Source organism: Oncorhynchus nerka, linkage group LG17, assembly GCF_034236695.1.
Source record: "Oncorhynchus nerka isolate Pitt River linkage group LG17, Oner_Uvic_2.0, whole genome shotgun sequence".
Lineage (NCBI taxonomy): Eukaryota > Metazoa > Chordata > Actinopteri > Salmoniformes > Salmonidae > Oncorhynchus > Oncorhynchus nerka.
The window spans coordinates 45,534,956-45,553,163 of NC_088412.1; the positions used below are offsets into that span (position 1 = coordinate 45,534,956).

Here is an 18,208-nt window from a genome sequence, read left to right on the forward strand (position 1 = left end):
ACAAGTGCAATATAGGAAAACACAGTTTAGCCTTTTGTTAATCCACCTGTCATGTCAGATTTTGAAAATATGCTTTACAGCGAAAGCAATCCAAGCGTTTGTGTAAGTTTATCGATCGCTCAACAAAACATTACGTACATCTAGCATCAAGTAGCTTGGTCACGAAAATCAGAAAAGCAATCAAATTAATTGTTTACCTTTGATGATCTTCGGATGTTTTCACTCACAAGACTCCCAGTTACACAATAAATGTTCCTTTTGTTCCATAAAGATTATTTTTATATCCAAAAGACCTCCGTTTGTTTGGCGCGTTATGTTCAGAAATCCTCAGGAAAGAGCGGTCATGACAACGTAGACAAATTTAAAATAGTTTCTGTCATGTCCACAGAAACATATCAAACATTTTTTATAATCAATCCTCAGGTTGTTTTTAAAATACATAATCAATAATATATCAACCACAACCGTCTTTATCAGTAGGAGAGGGAAAGACAATGGCTGCCCAAACTCTGTTACGCAAACATTTTTTTTGTGCATATCCCAACTCCCCCTGAGACACTCTTTGAGTGGCTTCACGGCCAGAGTCTCTCTGTGCGTGTGTCTGTGTGTGTGTGTGTGTGTGTATGTAACGTACCCATCTGACAGTCTGTTAAACATGTGATTTTTTGGGGAGGTAGAGTGGTGATCGGTCGACCCAGGGAGAATGCCAGAGCCCGCCTGGGAGCGTCTGCTAATAGAAAAGTGCGAGGAGGGATACCGGAGAATGGAGTTGGCAATGTATATGCGGCAACGCAGGCTTTTGGAAGAGCGTGTCACCAGTTTGGTGCAACCTGTACCGGTCCCACGCATCAGGCCTCCAGTGCGCCTCCCCAGTCTAGTACGTCCTGTGCCTGCTCCTCGCACTCGCCCTGAAGTGCGCGTGTGTCACCAGTCCGGTACCTAGTCCAGAGCCTCCTGCGACGGTTCCCAGTACAGAGCCTCCAGCGACGGTTCCCAGTACAGAGCCTCCAGCGACGGTTCCCAGTACAGAGCCTCCAGCGACGGTTCCCAGTCCAGAGCCTCCAGCGATTGTTCCCAGTCCAGAGCCTCCGGCGACAGTTCCCAGTCCAGAGCCTACCGCGACGGTCTGCAGCCCGAAACCTCCAGCGATGGTTCCCAGTCCGGAGCCTCCAGTGGGGGTTCCCAGTCCGGAGCCTCCAGCGGGGGTTCCCAGTCCGGAGCCTCCAGCGGGGGTTCCCAGTCCAGGTCCTCCGGCAACGATCCACGGCCCGGTTCCCCCTGCGACAATCCACGGTCCGGTTCCTCCGGTGACGATCCTCAATCCAGAGCCGTCTGCGACAATCTACAGTCCAGAGCCGTCTGCGACGATCTACTGTCCGGAGTCCCCAGTGACGATCTTACTTATTTTTTAAACTTATTTTGTACATAATGTTGCTGCTATCATCTCTTATGACAGAAAATAACTTCAGGACATAAGAACAGAGATTACTCACCCCACTGGAAGAATATTTTTTCTTTAACGAGTCCGACGGGAAGGACTGCTTTCTCAGGAACGGGCCCAAATCCCCGCCATTTGCGTGAAGAAAACACTTCAGAGAATTCGTAGGCTGAATAAACTCCTACTGTCATCCATTCTATTCGCCAACGTGCAATCATTGAAAAATAAAATGGATGACCTACGATCAAGATTATACTACCTACAGAACATTAAAAACTGTAATATCTTATGTTTCACAAAGTCGTGGATGAACAACGACACAGATAATATAGAGCTGGCGGGATTTTCCACCAGCAGGACAGAGAAGCTGTCTGGTAAGACGAGGGGTCTGTTTGTCAATAGCAGCTGGTGCGCAATTAAGAAGTCTTGAGGTATTGCTCGCCTGAGTACCTTATGATAAGCTCTGGACCACACTATCTACCAAGAGAGTTCTCATCTATATTATTTGTAGCAGTCTATTTACCACCACAAACCAATGCTGGCACTAAGACTGCACTCAACCAGCTGTATAAGGCCATAAGCATTACAAGAAAATGCTCATCCAGAAGCGGCACTCCTAGTGGCCGGGGTCTTTAATGCAGGAAAACTCTAGACCATGTTTACTCCACACACAGAGATGCATACAAAGCTCTCTCCCGCCCTCCATTTGGTAAATCTGACCATAATTCTATCCTCCTGATTCCTGCTTACAAGCAAAAACTAAAGCAGGAAGTACCAGTGACTCGCTCAGTACAGAAGTTGTCAGTGGAGGCAGATGCTACGCTACAGGACTGTTTTGCTTGCACAGACTGGAATATGTTCCTCAATTCATCAAATGGTATTGAATTCATCAAATGGCATTGAATACCACCTCAGTCATCGGCTTCATCAATAAGTGCATCAACGACGTCGTCCCCACAGTGACCGTATGTACATATTCCAACCAGAAGTCATGGATTACAGGCAACATCTGCATCGAGCTAAAGGCTAGAGCTGTCACTTTCAAGGAGTGGAACACTAATTCAGACGCTTATAAGAAATCCTGCTATGCCCTCAGACGAACCATCAAACATGCAAAGCGTCAATACAGGATTACGATTGAATCCTAGTACACCAGCTCTGATGCTCGTCGGATGTGGCAGGGCTTGAATACTATTATGGAATACCAAGGGAAGCCCAGCCGCGAGCTGCCCAGTGGTCAGAGACCTGGCAGTGTGGTGCCAGGACAACAACCTCTGTCTCAATGTGAGCAAGACAAAGGAGCTGATCGTTGACTACAGGAGAAGGTGGGCTGAACAGGCCCCAATTAACATCGATGGGGCTGTAGTGTAGCGGGTTCAGAGTTTCAAGTTCCTTGGTGACCACATCACCAACGAACTATCATGGTCCAAACACACCAAGACAGTCATGTAGAGGGCACGACAACACCATATCCCCCTCAGGAGACTGAAAAGATTTGGCATTGGTCCCCACATCCTCAAAAAGTTCTACAGCTGCACCACCGAGAGCATCCTGACCGGTTGCATCACCACCTGGTATGGTATCTGCTCGGCATAAGACCTCAAGGCGATGCAGAGGGTAGTGCGTATGGCCCAGTACATTGCTGGGGCCAAGCTTCCTGCCATCCAGGACCTATATAATAGGTGTGTCAGAGGAAAGCCCCAAAAATTGTCAAAGACCTCAGTCTCCCAAGTCATAGACTGTTTTCTTTGCTACCGCATGACACACGGTACCGGAGTGCCATGTATAGGACCAAAAGGGTCCTTAACAGCTTCTATCCCCAAGCCATAAGACTACTGAACAATTATTCAAATGGACACCGGATTATTTACATTGACACCCCCCCCCCCTCCATTTGTTTTTTACACTGCTGCTACTGGCTGTTTATTATCTATGCATAGTCACTTCACCCCTTCCTACATGTACAAATTACCTTGACTAACCAGTACCCCCTGTATATAGCCTCGTTATTGTTGTTTATTTTGTTACTTTTTAATTATTTTTTACTTTAGTTTATTTGGTAAATATTTTCGTAACTCTTTCTTGAACTGCGATGTTGGTTAAGGGTTTGTAAGGTAAGCATTTCAAGGTAAGGTCTACACGTTGTATTCGGCACATGTGACAAATACATTATTTGATTTGTTCCAAGGTGTGTCCCATGCTCGTGTACTCGTGTACTCGTGTACTCAAAATGCAGCTGCTTTTGGGTATATTTCAGCAGGGCACTGTGGAAGGACTCGACTAACCTGAGTTTTACAGCGAGAAAGGGTAAAAAGAGACTAAATTGATTACATGGTCTGGATGGTACTCTGTGGTCCTCAGCCTACCTCTACTCACATGTAATTTCATAACACAAACACATACAAACACTTAGCTTCACGTTGTGCAGAGCCAGAGGTGGAATCAGGTTCCCTACCACCTACAACAAAATACACAACAATTCACAATTTAACCACAGCACTAATTGTATTGATCTCTATTACACTGGCTAGTTTAGAACACCTAACATAGACATTTTAAAATGATCAGCTAGCTAGCTAGCATCACTAAATTGGCATCAAGATTGCTAACCAGCTGAGAACCAACTTACCAACCATAGACGATGTATGCACATAGTGGCACATCATTGCTACCAACATACAAACAGTAATGGAATGTTTTCCAAGAAAGAGTGGAATGTATGGCCAACAAATTGAGCTACTGTCATTTGCTAAAGTTAGCTAGCTTATGTCAAAGATAAAATTAACAAACAAACATGTTTACTCTCATGAAGGTAGCTAGCTACCAGTCTAGCAGTGACTACCATGGCATAGATTCAATTGATTGGCAGTGTGTATCCAAAAGATAGCTATACGAGTTATCTAATGGCGTTCAGAGTTCAATACAGGACTTTAGCTAGCTAGCTAACTTAGTCCAGATAGGCTAGTAAGCTAGCTAGCATTAGGTTACCTCTACCTGGCGTCGAAATAGATGACCCATCAGTTCAGCCTGTAAGCATCATTCTTAGTCCAGATAGGCTAGTAAGCTAGCTAGCATTAGGTTACCTCTACCTGGCGTCGAAATAGATGACCCATCAGTTCAGCCTGTAAGCATCATTCTTAGTCCAGATAGGCTAGTAAGCTAGCTAGCATTAGGTTACCTCTACCTGGCGTCGAAATAGATGACCCATCAGTTCAACCTGTAAGCATCATTGTTGATAGTTGCAAGCCACTGGCAGCATCAGGGTAAATCTCCAGGAGGTAGAGCGTTGTTTACTTCGTTTGAAGGAAACAACGCAACCAAAAATCTAGTTTGTGGGCATGTCTGATCTAAACCTTTAACCCCCTAACCTATAACCTGACCCTAACTCTAACCAGAAACCCCCTAGAAAGAGCCTTTTTCCTTGTGGGACCTGCATAATGTTCCCAATTGTTATGTCTGGTCCCCAAAAGTATTGTTAAACATGTCCACACACACACACGCAGATACCTCTTCCTGATGAGTGGCTTTGCAGTAGCTCCATGAACTAGACCACTGCATTGCTGCTGACCCCACAGAAGGATTACAGGATATGTCGCCACTTTCCGCCCCATGCCACACTCTAAAGGACACTACCGTAACCTCTAAAGTCATACGGACACAAACACACACACTCTCACCCTCTCACCCACATTCATTCTCAGTCACTCTAGTGACTTGGTTGTGGTTAAGTGAACTGCACTGTAAATGGTCAACCAGCGGGCCAACTGTTCGGCCATTCTCATGCATGGCCTCTCTCTGACCGCCACCATACTCCACGAGTCAGCCATCAAGACAGAAAGAGAGAGAGAGGAGGGGAAGGGAGAGAGACATACAGAAACCAGTGGGAATAGAGACTGAAAGCAAACCTGCCACCAACAGAGACACCTGTCAATGATATGTGATCCTGTCTGTCTTAGCATTATCCATCCACATAGTCACGATCCCCTCTCTCTTACGCACACACACACACACACACACACACACACACACACACACACACACACACACACACACACACACACACACACACACACACACACACACACACACACACACACACACACACACACACACACACACACACGTATTGATACACAACCGTACATGTGTGAAATACGACAAATATACACAGCCACCAAATTATTATTATTATTATCTTACACACGCTAACACAGCTGTTGAATTACATCATGACACATCTCTCCAATCACAAAAACAATCAGATGCCCGGATGACTAATGCTCACTAATAACTTGGTGGAGTGGGTTCGTGACAGTCTCTGTGTACCAGATATGCTACTTGTAATGCTATTTATACAGTATGCTCTAACACAGAACACCAGAGCGACAGAGACCTGCTCTGAATGGATGGCGAGTGGGCGAACTTAAGTTCAGCATACAGGCCTGTATACACACACACACACACACACACACACACACACACAAAGATAATGATCATACAGCATGAACTTGCTAAAGGAAACAGCCGGAGTTTCGTTTCTCCACCACATTTGCACCATTCTCACATAGACACATTCCACATTATTTTACGTGATGTTTTGTTGTTATTTGTTGTTATTTGTTAAAAATCATGATTTTTTTTTATTGCAAATGGGCTCCAGCATTTGAACTAGTTATATATGGGATATGGAATGCAATTGCAATATAATAGAGAACATTATAAACATTGGAATGGGTACTGTTTGTAAACCCTGCTATAAACATAGGGAGAAAAGAAAAGAGGGAGAGAGAAGGGGGGGATATGAAAACAGAGAGAGAGAGGAGATGTTGAATGAGAGGTGTATCTCTCTCTCCCTCTTCCCCTCTTTTTTTTCAGAGCAACATGCTCACAGCCACAATGAATCCATCAGTATCTGACAGGGCTAGTCATCCGAGACGATGGAAGCCAAACGCAAGCCCACAAGATCTGCCTTTAAACGCAATGTTTTACCAACAAACTTTCCTTGCCTGGAACACATTAAGGCCCAAATAAATGTCCTGGGGCCGGGAAGGGGCGGGGGGTATAGGGTGTGTGTGTTACATTTGCTAGGCTGTGGGAAGGGGTTGCGTGCCGTCAGCAGTGGAAAGATGAAAATGGCATAAATGTGAAATGGGGTGTTTTTTTATTTATTTTTTATTTTTTCTTGGTTGGCAACGTTAGTATTGCGTCATGGTAATGGCTGACAGATTGACTGGCTGGATCCACCGAGGTGTAAAACTCAAGCGATCCTGCTCCACACATACACACACACACACAAACTTGAACACTCAGGTTAGGACCGTATCTGGTCGCATTATTTTAAGACTCCATTTGCAGTAGGCTTGGTTGGGCCTAATCAGGGATTAATGATACACCCATGGGAGCTAGTCTGACCTTTGACTCGGGCTAATGTAGACTCTGAAGCTGGAGGAGTGAGGGGTGGTAGGGGTGCTGGTTACGGATCCAGTGGGGGAGAAAAGTGTTCACACGTGAATCTGACCTCTCTCTTTCTCCCCACAAACAAAGACACATAGCTGACCTAGACAAATTGTGTACCTGCATGTCCACACTGTCCACACTTTGTGGCTACTGGCCTTTTTTTTAATACTGAGATTCAATCTGACAAACAAAATGCCTGTGGATTTTACTTCTGCAACGTAAAACATTTAAATGATTAATCTTGAGTTGACAGAATAGAGACAAAGATGATCATAGCTAGTGATACTAGAGGTATGGAGATCCCGTATGCTTGATTGGACAGTCATTCAGGCAGTCGCAAAATGTCAAGATGATCTTGAAGAGATTCCATCCCATCCACTCAGAGAGCTCGTCTAGTGGGTTTGTGTGAAACAGGTTATAAAAGATGTTGCATATCAGAGACAAATAGACAGGACTCCTGTGACCTCTTTGTTGGTCTAATGTAACTCTGCCAACCCACACATCATCCACACACACTTAAAAAGGGCACTGTGATTCATTCCACACAATGTAACTCTGGAGGCTGAATACTTTATACTGGAAAAATGTGCTGTTAAGGACCGTTCCACACTACTTATGTAACAATAACCATAACCTTCAACTCCATTACTATGTAATTGCTAGGTAATTATGCCAAATTAAATGTTGTTTTTATAGTAATTAAAGCATAAAGGACCCTAGTGTAAGAGCTGCTGGAATGCAAAGTCCTAATGATATATCAGTGAAATAAAGGCCCCAACAACCCCATACTGATTTCCATTTTCATTGCTCCTCCCGTCCCTCCCTTCTATTCTCCTAAATGATGTCCCACTAACCCTATGTCTTGCCCCCATTACCCCCATCTAGCCCCCTGACTCTGACTTTCAAGGTGGTGAAAGCCACCCCATAAACCCCTCTCTGTTCCAGGCATGCTGAGTGTGATGATTGGCTCTGAGTTATTGTGCCTTTGTCCTGGCTCAAGCCAAGCACAGACAAAGGGTTAATATAGGGCCCAACATTCCTGATCACAGCTGAAGGGAGGAGAGGTGGTCATCTTATAGTTACATTGAACAGGCACTTACAAATGCGTTAAATATTTTACGAATTAGAAGATGTGCACCATTGTGCACAATTTTCGGGACCAGTTTTGACTCGTGAGCACTACTTTCAGAACTATTGGCTGAAATTATACAAAACCTTTATAACGCATCGTAAAGTAACACCTGGTGTCCAGATGTACACACCTACTAAAATAACCTTGCAGGGGGTCCAGAGAAACTGTGTTACTGAGGTTGGCTGACTCTCCAGAGATGTTTCTTCGACATAAATACTGGCAGCCCAGACGGACAAATTCAGATATCTGGTTACATTATCGCAGCTTTCATGGCAAAGCAAACAAATGGAGGAAGACGTATGCTATTATCTCATGCTATGCACAATTTGTTACAGTAGCTCAGGACATTTCTTAAACCAAAAGTCTCTTTTCCACTAGAGGTTGTGCATTTTCCCACTGTGAGAAATACACAAGTTAAATGAACTACATGGTCCAGCTTTGGAAAGCTACTCAAGTCTTTTCATTAAAACCGCCAACAAACACCCCATGATGGCAGTGGGCTGTTTCTTACAGGACAGACATAATACAGAATGTCTGCTCTCTGCCAGAACCCTGCCATGCCTTTTAGAACCAGCCTGCCCTTGGACAGAACACCAACAATTTCATTCTACAGACACACTGCCACCGCAACGGGTGTAGAATTAACTGTGAAATGATTGCTTATACTGTAAGCCCTTTTCCCAATGATGTAGAGAGAGAAAAGAAAATCATAAAAAGAAAAAGAGGAACAAAATACACAGGAATGTAGCTAAAGTGTTTTCAGAAAGTATTTCACACCCCTTGACTTTTTCCCACATTTTATTGTGTTACAGCCTGAATATAAAATTGATAAACTTTAAAATTGTGTTGTCACTGGCCTACACACATTACCCCATAATGTCAAAGTGGAATGATGTTTTTTTTTATTTATTTTTTTATACAAATTAATTTAAAAAAATGAAAAACCAAAATGTCTTCAGTCAATATTCAACCCCTTTGCTATGGCAAGCGTAAATAAGTTATGGAGTAAAAATGTGCTTAACAAGTCGCATAATAAGTTGCATGGACTCACTCTGTGTTAACAGTGTTTAACATGATTTTTTAATGACTGCCTCATCTCTGTACCACACAGTTATCTGTAAGGTTCTTCAGTCGAGCAGTGAATTTCAAACACAGATTCTGCTTGTTAAGACCTGAAAATGGTTGTATAGTAATGATCAACAACCATTTTGACAGAGCTTGAATAATTTTGAAAAGAACAATGGGAGAAATGTTGCATAATCCAGATGTGAAAAAAAGCTCTTAGAGACGTACCAAGAAAGACTCAAAGCTGTAATCACTGTCAAAGGTGCTTCTACAAAGTATCGACTCAGGGGTGTGAATATTTATGTAAATTAGATACCTCTGTATTTTATTTTCAATACATTTGCAAAAATGTCAAAAGACATGTTTTCACTTTGTCATTATGAGGTATTCCCGTCAGGAAGTCCATGATCCAGTTACAGTGTTCAGTCCCAGGGTCCCCATCTTGGTGATGAGATTGGCGAGGACTATGGTGTTGAACGCTGAGCTGCAGTCTATGAACAGCATTCTCACATAGTTATTTCCCCTCTTGTCCAGGTGGGAGAAGGCAGTGTGAAGTGTAATTGAGATTGCGTCATCTGTGGATCTGTTGTGGCGCTATGCAAATTGGAGTGGGTCCAGGGTATCTGGGATGATGGAGTTGATGTGTCATGACCAACCTTTCAAAGCACTTCATAATTACAGATGAGTGATTCGTTGAAGTTAAAACCCCCTAGAGTCTATTGACACAACGGTGCGTCATTTTATTTGATTTTTTATTATTTTATTTTTTTAACCTTTATTTAACTAGGCAAGTCAGTTAAGAACATGTTCTTATTTACAATGACGGCCTAGGAACAGTGGGTTAACTGCCTGTTCAAGGGCAGAACGACAGATTTGTACCTTATCAGCTCGGGGATTTGAACTTGCAACCTTTCGGTTACTAGTCCAACGCTCTAACCACTAGGCTACCCTGCCGCCCCATCTAAGTAACATAACAAAAAAATCCCCATCAAGATCCGTCAATTTAAGCCAGAGATATTTTGGCATGGGCTGTGTCTCAATCCACCACATTTGCCTATGTTGCCCTTCCACATCTGCAGTGGAAAGTGACAGAGCTACAGCTCTGTTTGTAAGACCAGGAGACATCCCGAAAATCGGTCTTCTCGCAAAAACGCCTGTAGCATTCGAACGGTTTGGCCTACAACAGTGTTGCGTTCGAGACCACCCGATTCAAGACCAAATAGAGGAGGGCGAGACCAAGTCAAGACCGGGAGGGGGACAAGGGGTCCAAGACCGAGTCAAGACCGAGACCAGCAAAATGTGAGTCCAATTCAAGACCATGATTGTAATTTTGTCAAATCACCACCATCGTCCAAAATGTCCAGTATTTCTGTGTTCATATTTCAGAACAATGTACGGATTCTTTAGGCATTCAGAATAGTGAAAAAATGCATTGCTGAGGGAAAATGATTACTAACCCAAACACAGTGGGGAACAATGGGCCTTCAATGCCATCAGAGAAGGATTTAAGGATTTATAAAATAATGATTATAATAATAATTATAATTATACTATTAATTTCTATAATGTTGATATTTGTTCAGTTTTTGTTGGAAAGGAAAGACATGAGCTGGTGCACACCTGAATAATAGTTTGTTCAAATCCAGGCTGTATCACATCTGGCCATGATTGGGAGTCCCATGTGGAGGTGCACAATTGGCTCAGTGTTGCCGGAGTGGGCCATCACTGTAAATAAGAATTTGTTCTTAACTGACTTGCGTAGTTAAATGAAGGTTACATAAAAATAAAAAATAAAAAATATATATATAAAAATCACTGCGCAATAGCGAGAAGTAGTTTTCCCACGGTCTAGCTAACTAGCTTTTGTTGTCGGCTAGATACCAGCAGCTGCAGCAGGTGTTGTTGTTGCCAATTTGTTAGCTTCTCCCTTTTCAAGAACAACTTTCAACAATAAGTGAAGTTTCAAATGATCATCATTTGGTGAGTGTGATCCATTGTTACATTTAAAGCGACCACTTAGATAGGGTCATTTTCACGTTTGATAAATTATTGTAATGTTTAGGAATTACGTATACTAAGGCATTTGTGAAAATTCTATAGCAATATAGAGTGGGAAAGTGGCTGTGCATTAGTAATAGAGTAAGTAATAGAAACTGCAGTAAATAAAACCGAATAAAAACATCTGTCTTGTCCTGTCCCGGAGTCTACACAGACCGGTGCGCTATAGCCAATCAGAGCTACAGTGGACCTTCATACAAACAAGCCATTTGCCACACGGGCCTGCAATCATTCACTTTCAACTGGATTGTATTTTTACAGGCAATTGCAACAGTGCAACTTTAGAATATCAGAATGTTATTTGCCAAACGCTCCGAAATACACCTGAATGGATTTCTGCAAATATGTAAACACCACGAGAGTCCTCTTACATTTTGGGAACTTTACAGTCCTATTGATCAAACAACCATGAACATGTAGTCTCTGTCCTTCAGTTATGCACATCACAACAACAAGACTAACAACTAATGCTAGCGAGAGCAAGATGAGTTACAATCTAACGAGGGAACATTAGAATAAACCCTCTCAAAAGCTTTCGGATCTTAAAGCAAGCGCATCTACTCACGACCACAGACATAAACACAGTCCAGTACAAAATAAAATAACTCCTGTGTCGAGTACAGGAGTTATGCACATTAGAATCCTACTCTGGTATGTTTTGCCCTGAACAAAATCTCTTGCCTATATTGTTTTGCTTCGGTATGTTGCATTGAAAGTGGCTAATAATGCGTTGATTCGATCACAATTGCAACAGTAAAGGAAAACGTTTGTAGTGTTAACTAACTGGGAAAAAAACTCTAGAAAGTTGAGTGAAGTTCAATCTTGTGCTTCTCTCCATGGGGCCCTGCCTAAAATGAGGACATCTGTACTCTCTATTGAAGTAAATACCTAGGCTTTACTATGGGCTCTGGGCGAAAGTAGTGCACTATATCTGAAATAGGGTGCCATTTGGGACACAGCCATGTAAAAGACCATGACACTCAACTGTATCAGGAAAGAGAGAAGGGCGGAGAGATTATAGCTCAGGTCCAAAAAGGCAGTGTCCTACCTGGGGCTGCCTGCATTTCCACCAGTCCCCCGGCTGCAATCAGGGCCTCCATGATCTTCACATGGTGCTCTGGGTTTACGTCCGCACTGCAGGGAGAGGGACAGGCAGGGTCTGAGGTCAAATGAAGGGACAGATATGTCAAGAGTTCAAGCACGAGGAGAACACGGTCACGGATGTAAATATGAGAGAGAGAAAGAGAAATCAAATCAAATCAAATCAAATCTAACTGGGAAAAAGAGAGAGAGAGAGAGAGAATGTCATTCTTCTTATAACCATAACATCCATAAGTATGGTTGAACTGCAGTAGTAAATGGAACCAATTGGCTTCTTCTAGAAATAGTATCTTGGTAATGAACCAGATCACAGGAGTGAAGTAGGAAAAGGAGGAAGTGGGGGATTTTGAGGGGAAAAGGCCCAGGTCACACCATGGGATGGTAAACTAATGTCTCAGGCAGACAGACTCCTCTGGTTCTCCTCTCTCTCCCGCCTTCCCTCTCTTGCCTGGTACTGGGTCAGAGAAAGTGTTGATTTACTTATGTATTTATTTCCTATAATTCAAGTCCTGTGATGGATACATATGTGACCTCTCTCTCTGAGGAAGCTGATGAACTCTCTCTATTTTTGCCTGCCGTGCGGTGCTCTCACGACAGTAGTTTGACAGGCCACAACTCTGACATGAAATACAAGTGCGGAAGAGAGAGATGATGTTATGTTTACGCTATGGTTACTATGTACAGTAAACTATATGGTGACATTTGCATGCAAACACAACACTAAACGCACTATTTACAGTACCCTGCAGATGACTGGATTACATTTTCATCTTCCTTTCACAGTTAATCTGATTTCAAGAACTATTGATCTTGAACTACTTCTATGACCTACTACTACTTAACACTCTATAATCTCTGCTGTCAGAATTCTCTGCCTGGCCTAGAGCTAAAGGGTTAAGAAGACTTCCTCCCTGCCCTGCCGTTCCTATCTACTTTCGATCCAATGAGTTTACGTCTGAGTACCAAATGGTAAAAGCAGTGGTGGGCCGTCAGGGCCAGCAAGGCCTTCTCTGCTGGCCTAAACATCATCAGAATATATATATATTTTTTTAAATATATTTTCCCACAAATATGTATTAAATTATTCCCCAGAGTAAGAGTTATACTCTTCATTTCATAGCTTTCCTCTTGGTTGCAATGCTTCCAGCCCCAGGTTGAGATTTGGAGGGCTGGTCTTTATGTTAGATCTTTTATCCAATCATATTCAGCCATCATGTGTTGCCAGGGGTCTAAAATCTGCCCTCAGGCCTTCAGAATCAATAGTGCGGGTGCTTGTAGCTTAAAGTGAATGGAAATTAAAATTTAGTGTCAACCAATCAGCTTTAGAGTTGGCTATTGTACGCCTGCTGGCTGGCTCCAGTGTTACACAGGAGCCAGCTAGCAGGCGTAGTGCGTGCACGTCTTTTGATTGGATTACCAATATTGAGAGGCAGGTCTCAGAACTAGGAAACTGAAATTGATCAACAAATTAATTTGCGTACTACTAAGCTGTTTTTTCAACCCACAATGGCGGAAGGAGAAGATATCGATTTGGTCGAGGATATAATTATAACGCCATTCTCAAGACGAACTTTTCAAGAAAAGTTAGACATTGTCAGGAGAGGTAGACGCCGAAGCTACAAAGCCTGTCACAGGCGGGAAAGGGGTTAGTTCGCCACTTTCAACTATGAATGTCTCACAGGCTCTGAGAAGCACTGCAAACTGTACTGCTGGGAATGCCTATTATTTGCAAGTGATCAATTTGGTGTTTGGAGCTACACTGGCTTTGCAAACCTGAGTTGTCTAACCAAGGCAGCAACGAGACACCAAAGTACGGCTGGGCACTTACAAGCAATGGTGCTTTTGAAAACTTTTGGGGACACCCGAGTTGATCTACAGCTCAATGAACAAGCGAGCAAGGCAACGAAGCTGCACAATGAAAAGGTATTGGACTCTTCCCCTGCAATTCTCTGAATAAAAATGTCAATTTCAAGGTGACGCAACGCCTGGTTATACTGCGTTTCTGTCTAAATGTATAGTGTCTAGAGCCAGGGCATCATAATGATGGTAATAAGAGGTGGATTAATTCGGGTGGGACTGTGTAGGACTTCACTGAAGGCCCAGGCCCCAGAACCATGGCACGCTACTGGGTAAAAAGTAGTGCACTACAAGACACTGAGACATACTAAACTCCCCAGTAAAGGTCAGACAAATAGACTCAGGTTGGCCTCCATCAGGTTCTCTGGTGGTTATGGTCAGAGGGCTGAAACACCATGGGTCAAAGTTAATATCAACAACACAACGGAGTGAAGGGCCAGGGAGAGCAATGCATTCTGGGATAATCCAGCACGCTCACTCCTCCTGGTGACATCAGAGGGGAACGGCAGAGCGAGTGGAAGAGGCTACACAAATATCACAGGTTCTGCCTCATTGACTGTGATCTCTTATTCCAGTTTTATGTGTAAAGAGAAGCCAGAAACAGACTTTCCTCACTGATTCAGAGCAATTCACAGAGCAATTCTCCCAGTGAGCTTTTGCAGTGTATGTGAAACATAAACAGCATGCTCACCAGGTCAATGCTTTGCTTGACCATTTCAGCTTACGATTTACATTGACAGGATGTTAACATTACCACCGAGCCAAATATTACTGCATACCTTTCCTTTTAGTAAACGCAGCTCTATCAGTTCATGCCCAAAGGCCTACAAGTGCACAGGGAATTCTAAACTTCCTCTTCTTCTTCTTCTTCTTCTTCTAAAATAGACTTGAGAGTGTACATGAAGAGGATAGGAACAGCAGGTCACTATCAAATGGTCACTATCAAATGGTCACTATCACTATCAACAACAGCAACATAAAAACATAATTGAAGCTGCTGGCTAGCAGGTTTTTATCTTAAAGCTCCAGGGTAACATGCTTTGTTTACATTTTCATTAGTTGACTGTAGCTGCAAGCCACATGTCAGTATACAGTATACCTGAGAATATAACATGCATAAGACCCATTTTTAATATGTTTCCTATACATGTTCGACAGTACACTCTTAGAAAAAAGGGTTCTTCGGCTGTCCCCTTAGGAGAACCCTTTGAATAACCCCTTTTGGTTCCATGTAGAACCCTTTGTGGAAATTGATCTACATGAAAATGGTTCTACCTGGAACCCAAAAGGGTTCTTTAAAGGCTTATTCTATGGGGACAGCCAAAGAACCCATTTAGGTTCTAGATAGCACCTGTCTATCTAAGAGTTCAGCCAGCAACACCACTTCATCAGTCTTACCTGAAGTGGGAGTGTTTGAAGATGGTCTCACTGAAGACCTGGCCTAGAAGCCTGGGGCTGGCCTGGTTCTGAGCTTCACTCTGGGCCACCTTGACCAGGTGTCTGGTGAGGTGCACCAGGAGCTGGTGGTTGGCCTGGGGCACGCTGGGGGACTCCAGGATCCTCTTCAGCTTCTCGCCACAGTCCTCTATGCTCTGAGTTTCTGGAGTAAGAAGACAGAGAAGGGAGAATGAGTACAAGTGTGTATTGTATTTGTGTGTGAGTGTGTGTGTGTGTGTGTTGGGATAGAGCGCCAGGCACTAGTAACATAACACACATATACTCAGTTCTTTGAATATTTGAGAGATATACTGGGAGATTTGAATAAAGATTCTAGCCTCCCCAACTGCTGCACTGTTGTCTAGCATAGCAACATGTAGTCTATACATACATGGATTTGGCTCTGATGGGACAAGTTATAAAGAACATGTCTTCTGTGTCCGTGGATGTTAGTAAAAGCAGCTAACCCAGCAGGCCTGGGATCAGGCTCAGCTCCTTTGTGTGTTGTCACAGCTCAGACAATAATGTTTAGAGAGGAGCAGTCATATTGATGCTCTCACCACAGGTCTTCTCTTCATTCTGCAAACAAGATGACATCTGTGCTTCTTTCAAAGAAGCCACATAGCTTCTATCCATTCTAGATTCACTTCTGTAGTCTGCTTAATGATGTTTGGTAACCAGCCTTGATTTGATGCTGTTCCCAAGGAGAAACCATCCATAACAATGACTACCCACTGGGCAAAAACAAGCTGAACTAACATTGTTTCCACGTCATTCCAACCCCAAAATTAAATGTGATGATGTTGAATCAACGTGGAAAACTGATTGGATTTGAAAAAGGTCATCAGCGTAAGGGAATTTGTGACTCGTTTCAGGAAATTAGGCGTATGTTGCGCGTGACTACTTTTATCAAAATGCGTTTTTTGGGCAGAAAGGCCTTCGGGAACATGTGTTTCATGTGCCTTATTAACAACAATTTTGCATGCAATCTGTACAAATAAAATGGTTAAATCCCGAGCCTAGTTTGTTTAGCAATGGAAAAAGTCAGAAACCTTCCCGCTAGCCATGATTGGCTGACATAATGAGTGGGCTGGACATGCCGAGAGATGAGTTTGGATTGGTCTGCCATGTAGCATGCCTCTGTCTATAATATGAGCTGATCAGTATGTGTAGGTAGTCCTTTCTAACGTGGCTTTTTGAAAAGATATCGCGTAGTAGAACTGTATAAGTGTTGCTCTCCACATTCTGGAGGACCGAGTTTTGAAATCAGTGGAATTAGAGTATCATAGCTAAGGAGATGGATACAATTCTGAGTTTGATTGCAAATATTGAGACGGAGTCAAAAAGAGAACACACAGAAGGCTGTTGTATGAAACACCTGTCTCCGGATTACATCTTCGAACAAAGAGTAACCATCGCATCCGTGACAGAGAGGAAGAAGCGTCCATCCATATATACAGGTAAGATTTAGCTATCTAAATACTCCACTATGCAAGTAACTATTTCAATAGAATGTTTATGAAGTCACCGTGACACCCGTTGATAGGCATAGCTGGTAAATTCGCTCTGGCTATCTACCCCGATTTCAGAGCACTTTGGTCTGAGTGTGGCAGAGCACAGAATAACTGACAAATTTACGAACGCTCAACACCCGTTGTATATTGCCGGTGTCAGTAACCGTTGGCAAAAAAAGCGTAATTAAATTAAATTGTTGCCAGCAGCACAGTTGCAGTCAACAACACTCTGGATAACATAAAAACAGCCTAACCAGCTCTGCTAGGGTGAATAAAATGGTCAGAGTGAGCTGTTCTCTCATGTGTCTGGAAGTAGCTAGCAAGCTAGCAAACGTTAGCTTGGTGATTTACAGCTGTTGTTGGGTCAGAATGCTCGGCTCAACCCTACTCCTCAGCCAGAGTGCTCTGAACGCTCCGAGAGCGAAACGGTCTGAATTTACAAATGGACAATCTCACAATGCTTTGAGGTTACTGAACGCCCAAAGCACACTCACATACCAGTCTCTACTTTTATCCAAAGTCGAGACAGCCTACATGGACGAGGTGAGGGCTCTGGGAGTGTGGTGCCTGGAAAACAACCTCTCACTCAACGTCAGCAAAACAAAGGAGATGATCGTGGATTTTAGGAAACAGCAGAGGGTGCACCCCCCTATCTACATCGTCGGGACCGTAGTGGAGAAGGTGGAAAGCTTCAAGTTCCTTGGCGTACACATCACTGACAAACTGAAATGGACCACCCACACAGAGGCGTAACAGAGTCTCTTCAACCTCAGGAAGCTAAATACATTTGGCTTGGCACCTAAAACCCTCACACACGTCTACAGCTGCACAATTGAAAGCATCCTGTCAGGCTGTATCACCGCCTGGTATGGCAACTGCACCGCCCGCAACCACAAGGCTGTCCAGAGGGTGGTGTGGTATGCCCAACACAGACCTCCAGGACACCTACAGCACCCAATGTCACAGGAAGGCCCAAAAAATCATCAAGGACATCAACCACCCAAGCCACTGCCAGTTCACCCCATTATCATCCAGAAGGCGAGCCCAGTACAGGTGCATCAAAGCTAGTAACGACAGACTGAAAAACTGCTTCTCAAGATCATCAGACTGTTAAACAGCCATCACTAGCAAATTAGAGTCTGCTGCCTA

The 18,208-nt window shown here is 43.4% G+C and overlaps 1 protein-coding gene across 1 annotated transcript in view; it reads right to left on the reverse strand.

The window, feature by feature from the left end:
* pik3r3b (phosphoinositide-3-kinase, regulatory subunit 3b (gamma)) overlaps positions 1 to 18,208 on the reverse strand; it is a 301,873-nt gene that overhangs the window by 139,559 nt on the left and 144,106 nt on the right. Inside the window, exons 5-6 of the mRNA XM_029686795.2 lie at positions 15,507 to 15,708; positions 12,199 to 12,284 (exon numbers count right to left, since the gene is read on the reverse strand). Of these exons, the coding sequence (XP_029542655.1) occupies positions 12,199 to 12,284; positions 15,507 to 15,708 (288 nt within the window). The remainder of the gene's footprint in view (positions 1 to 12,198; positions 12,285 to 15,506; positions 15,709 to 18,208) is intronic.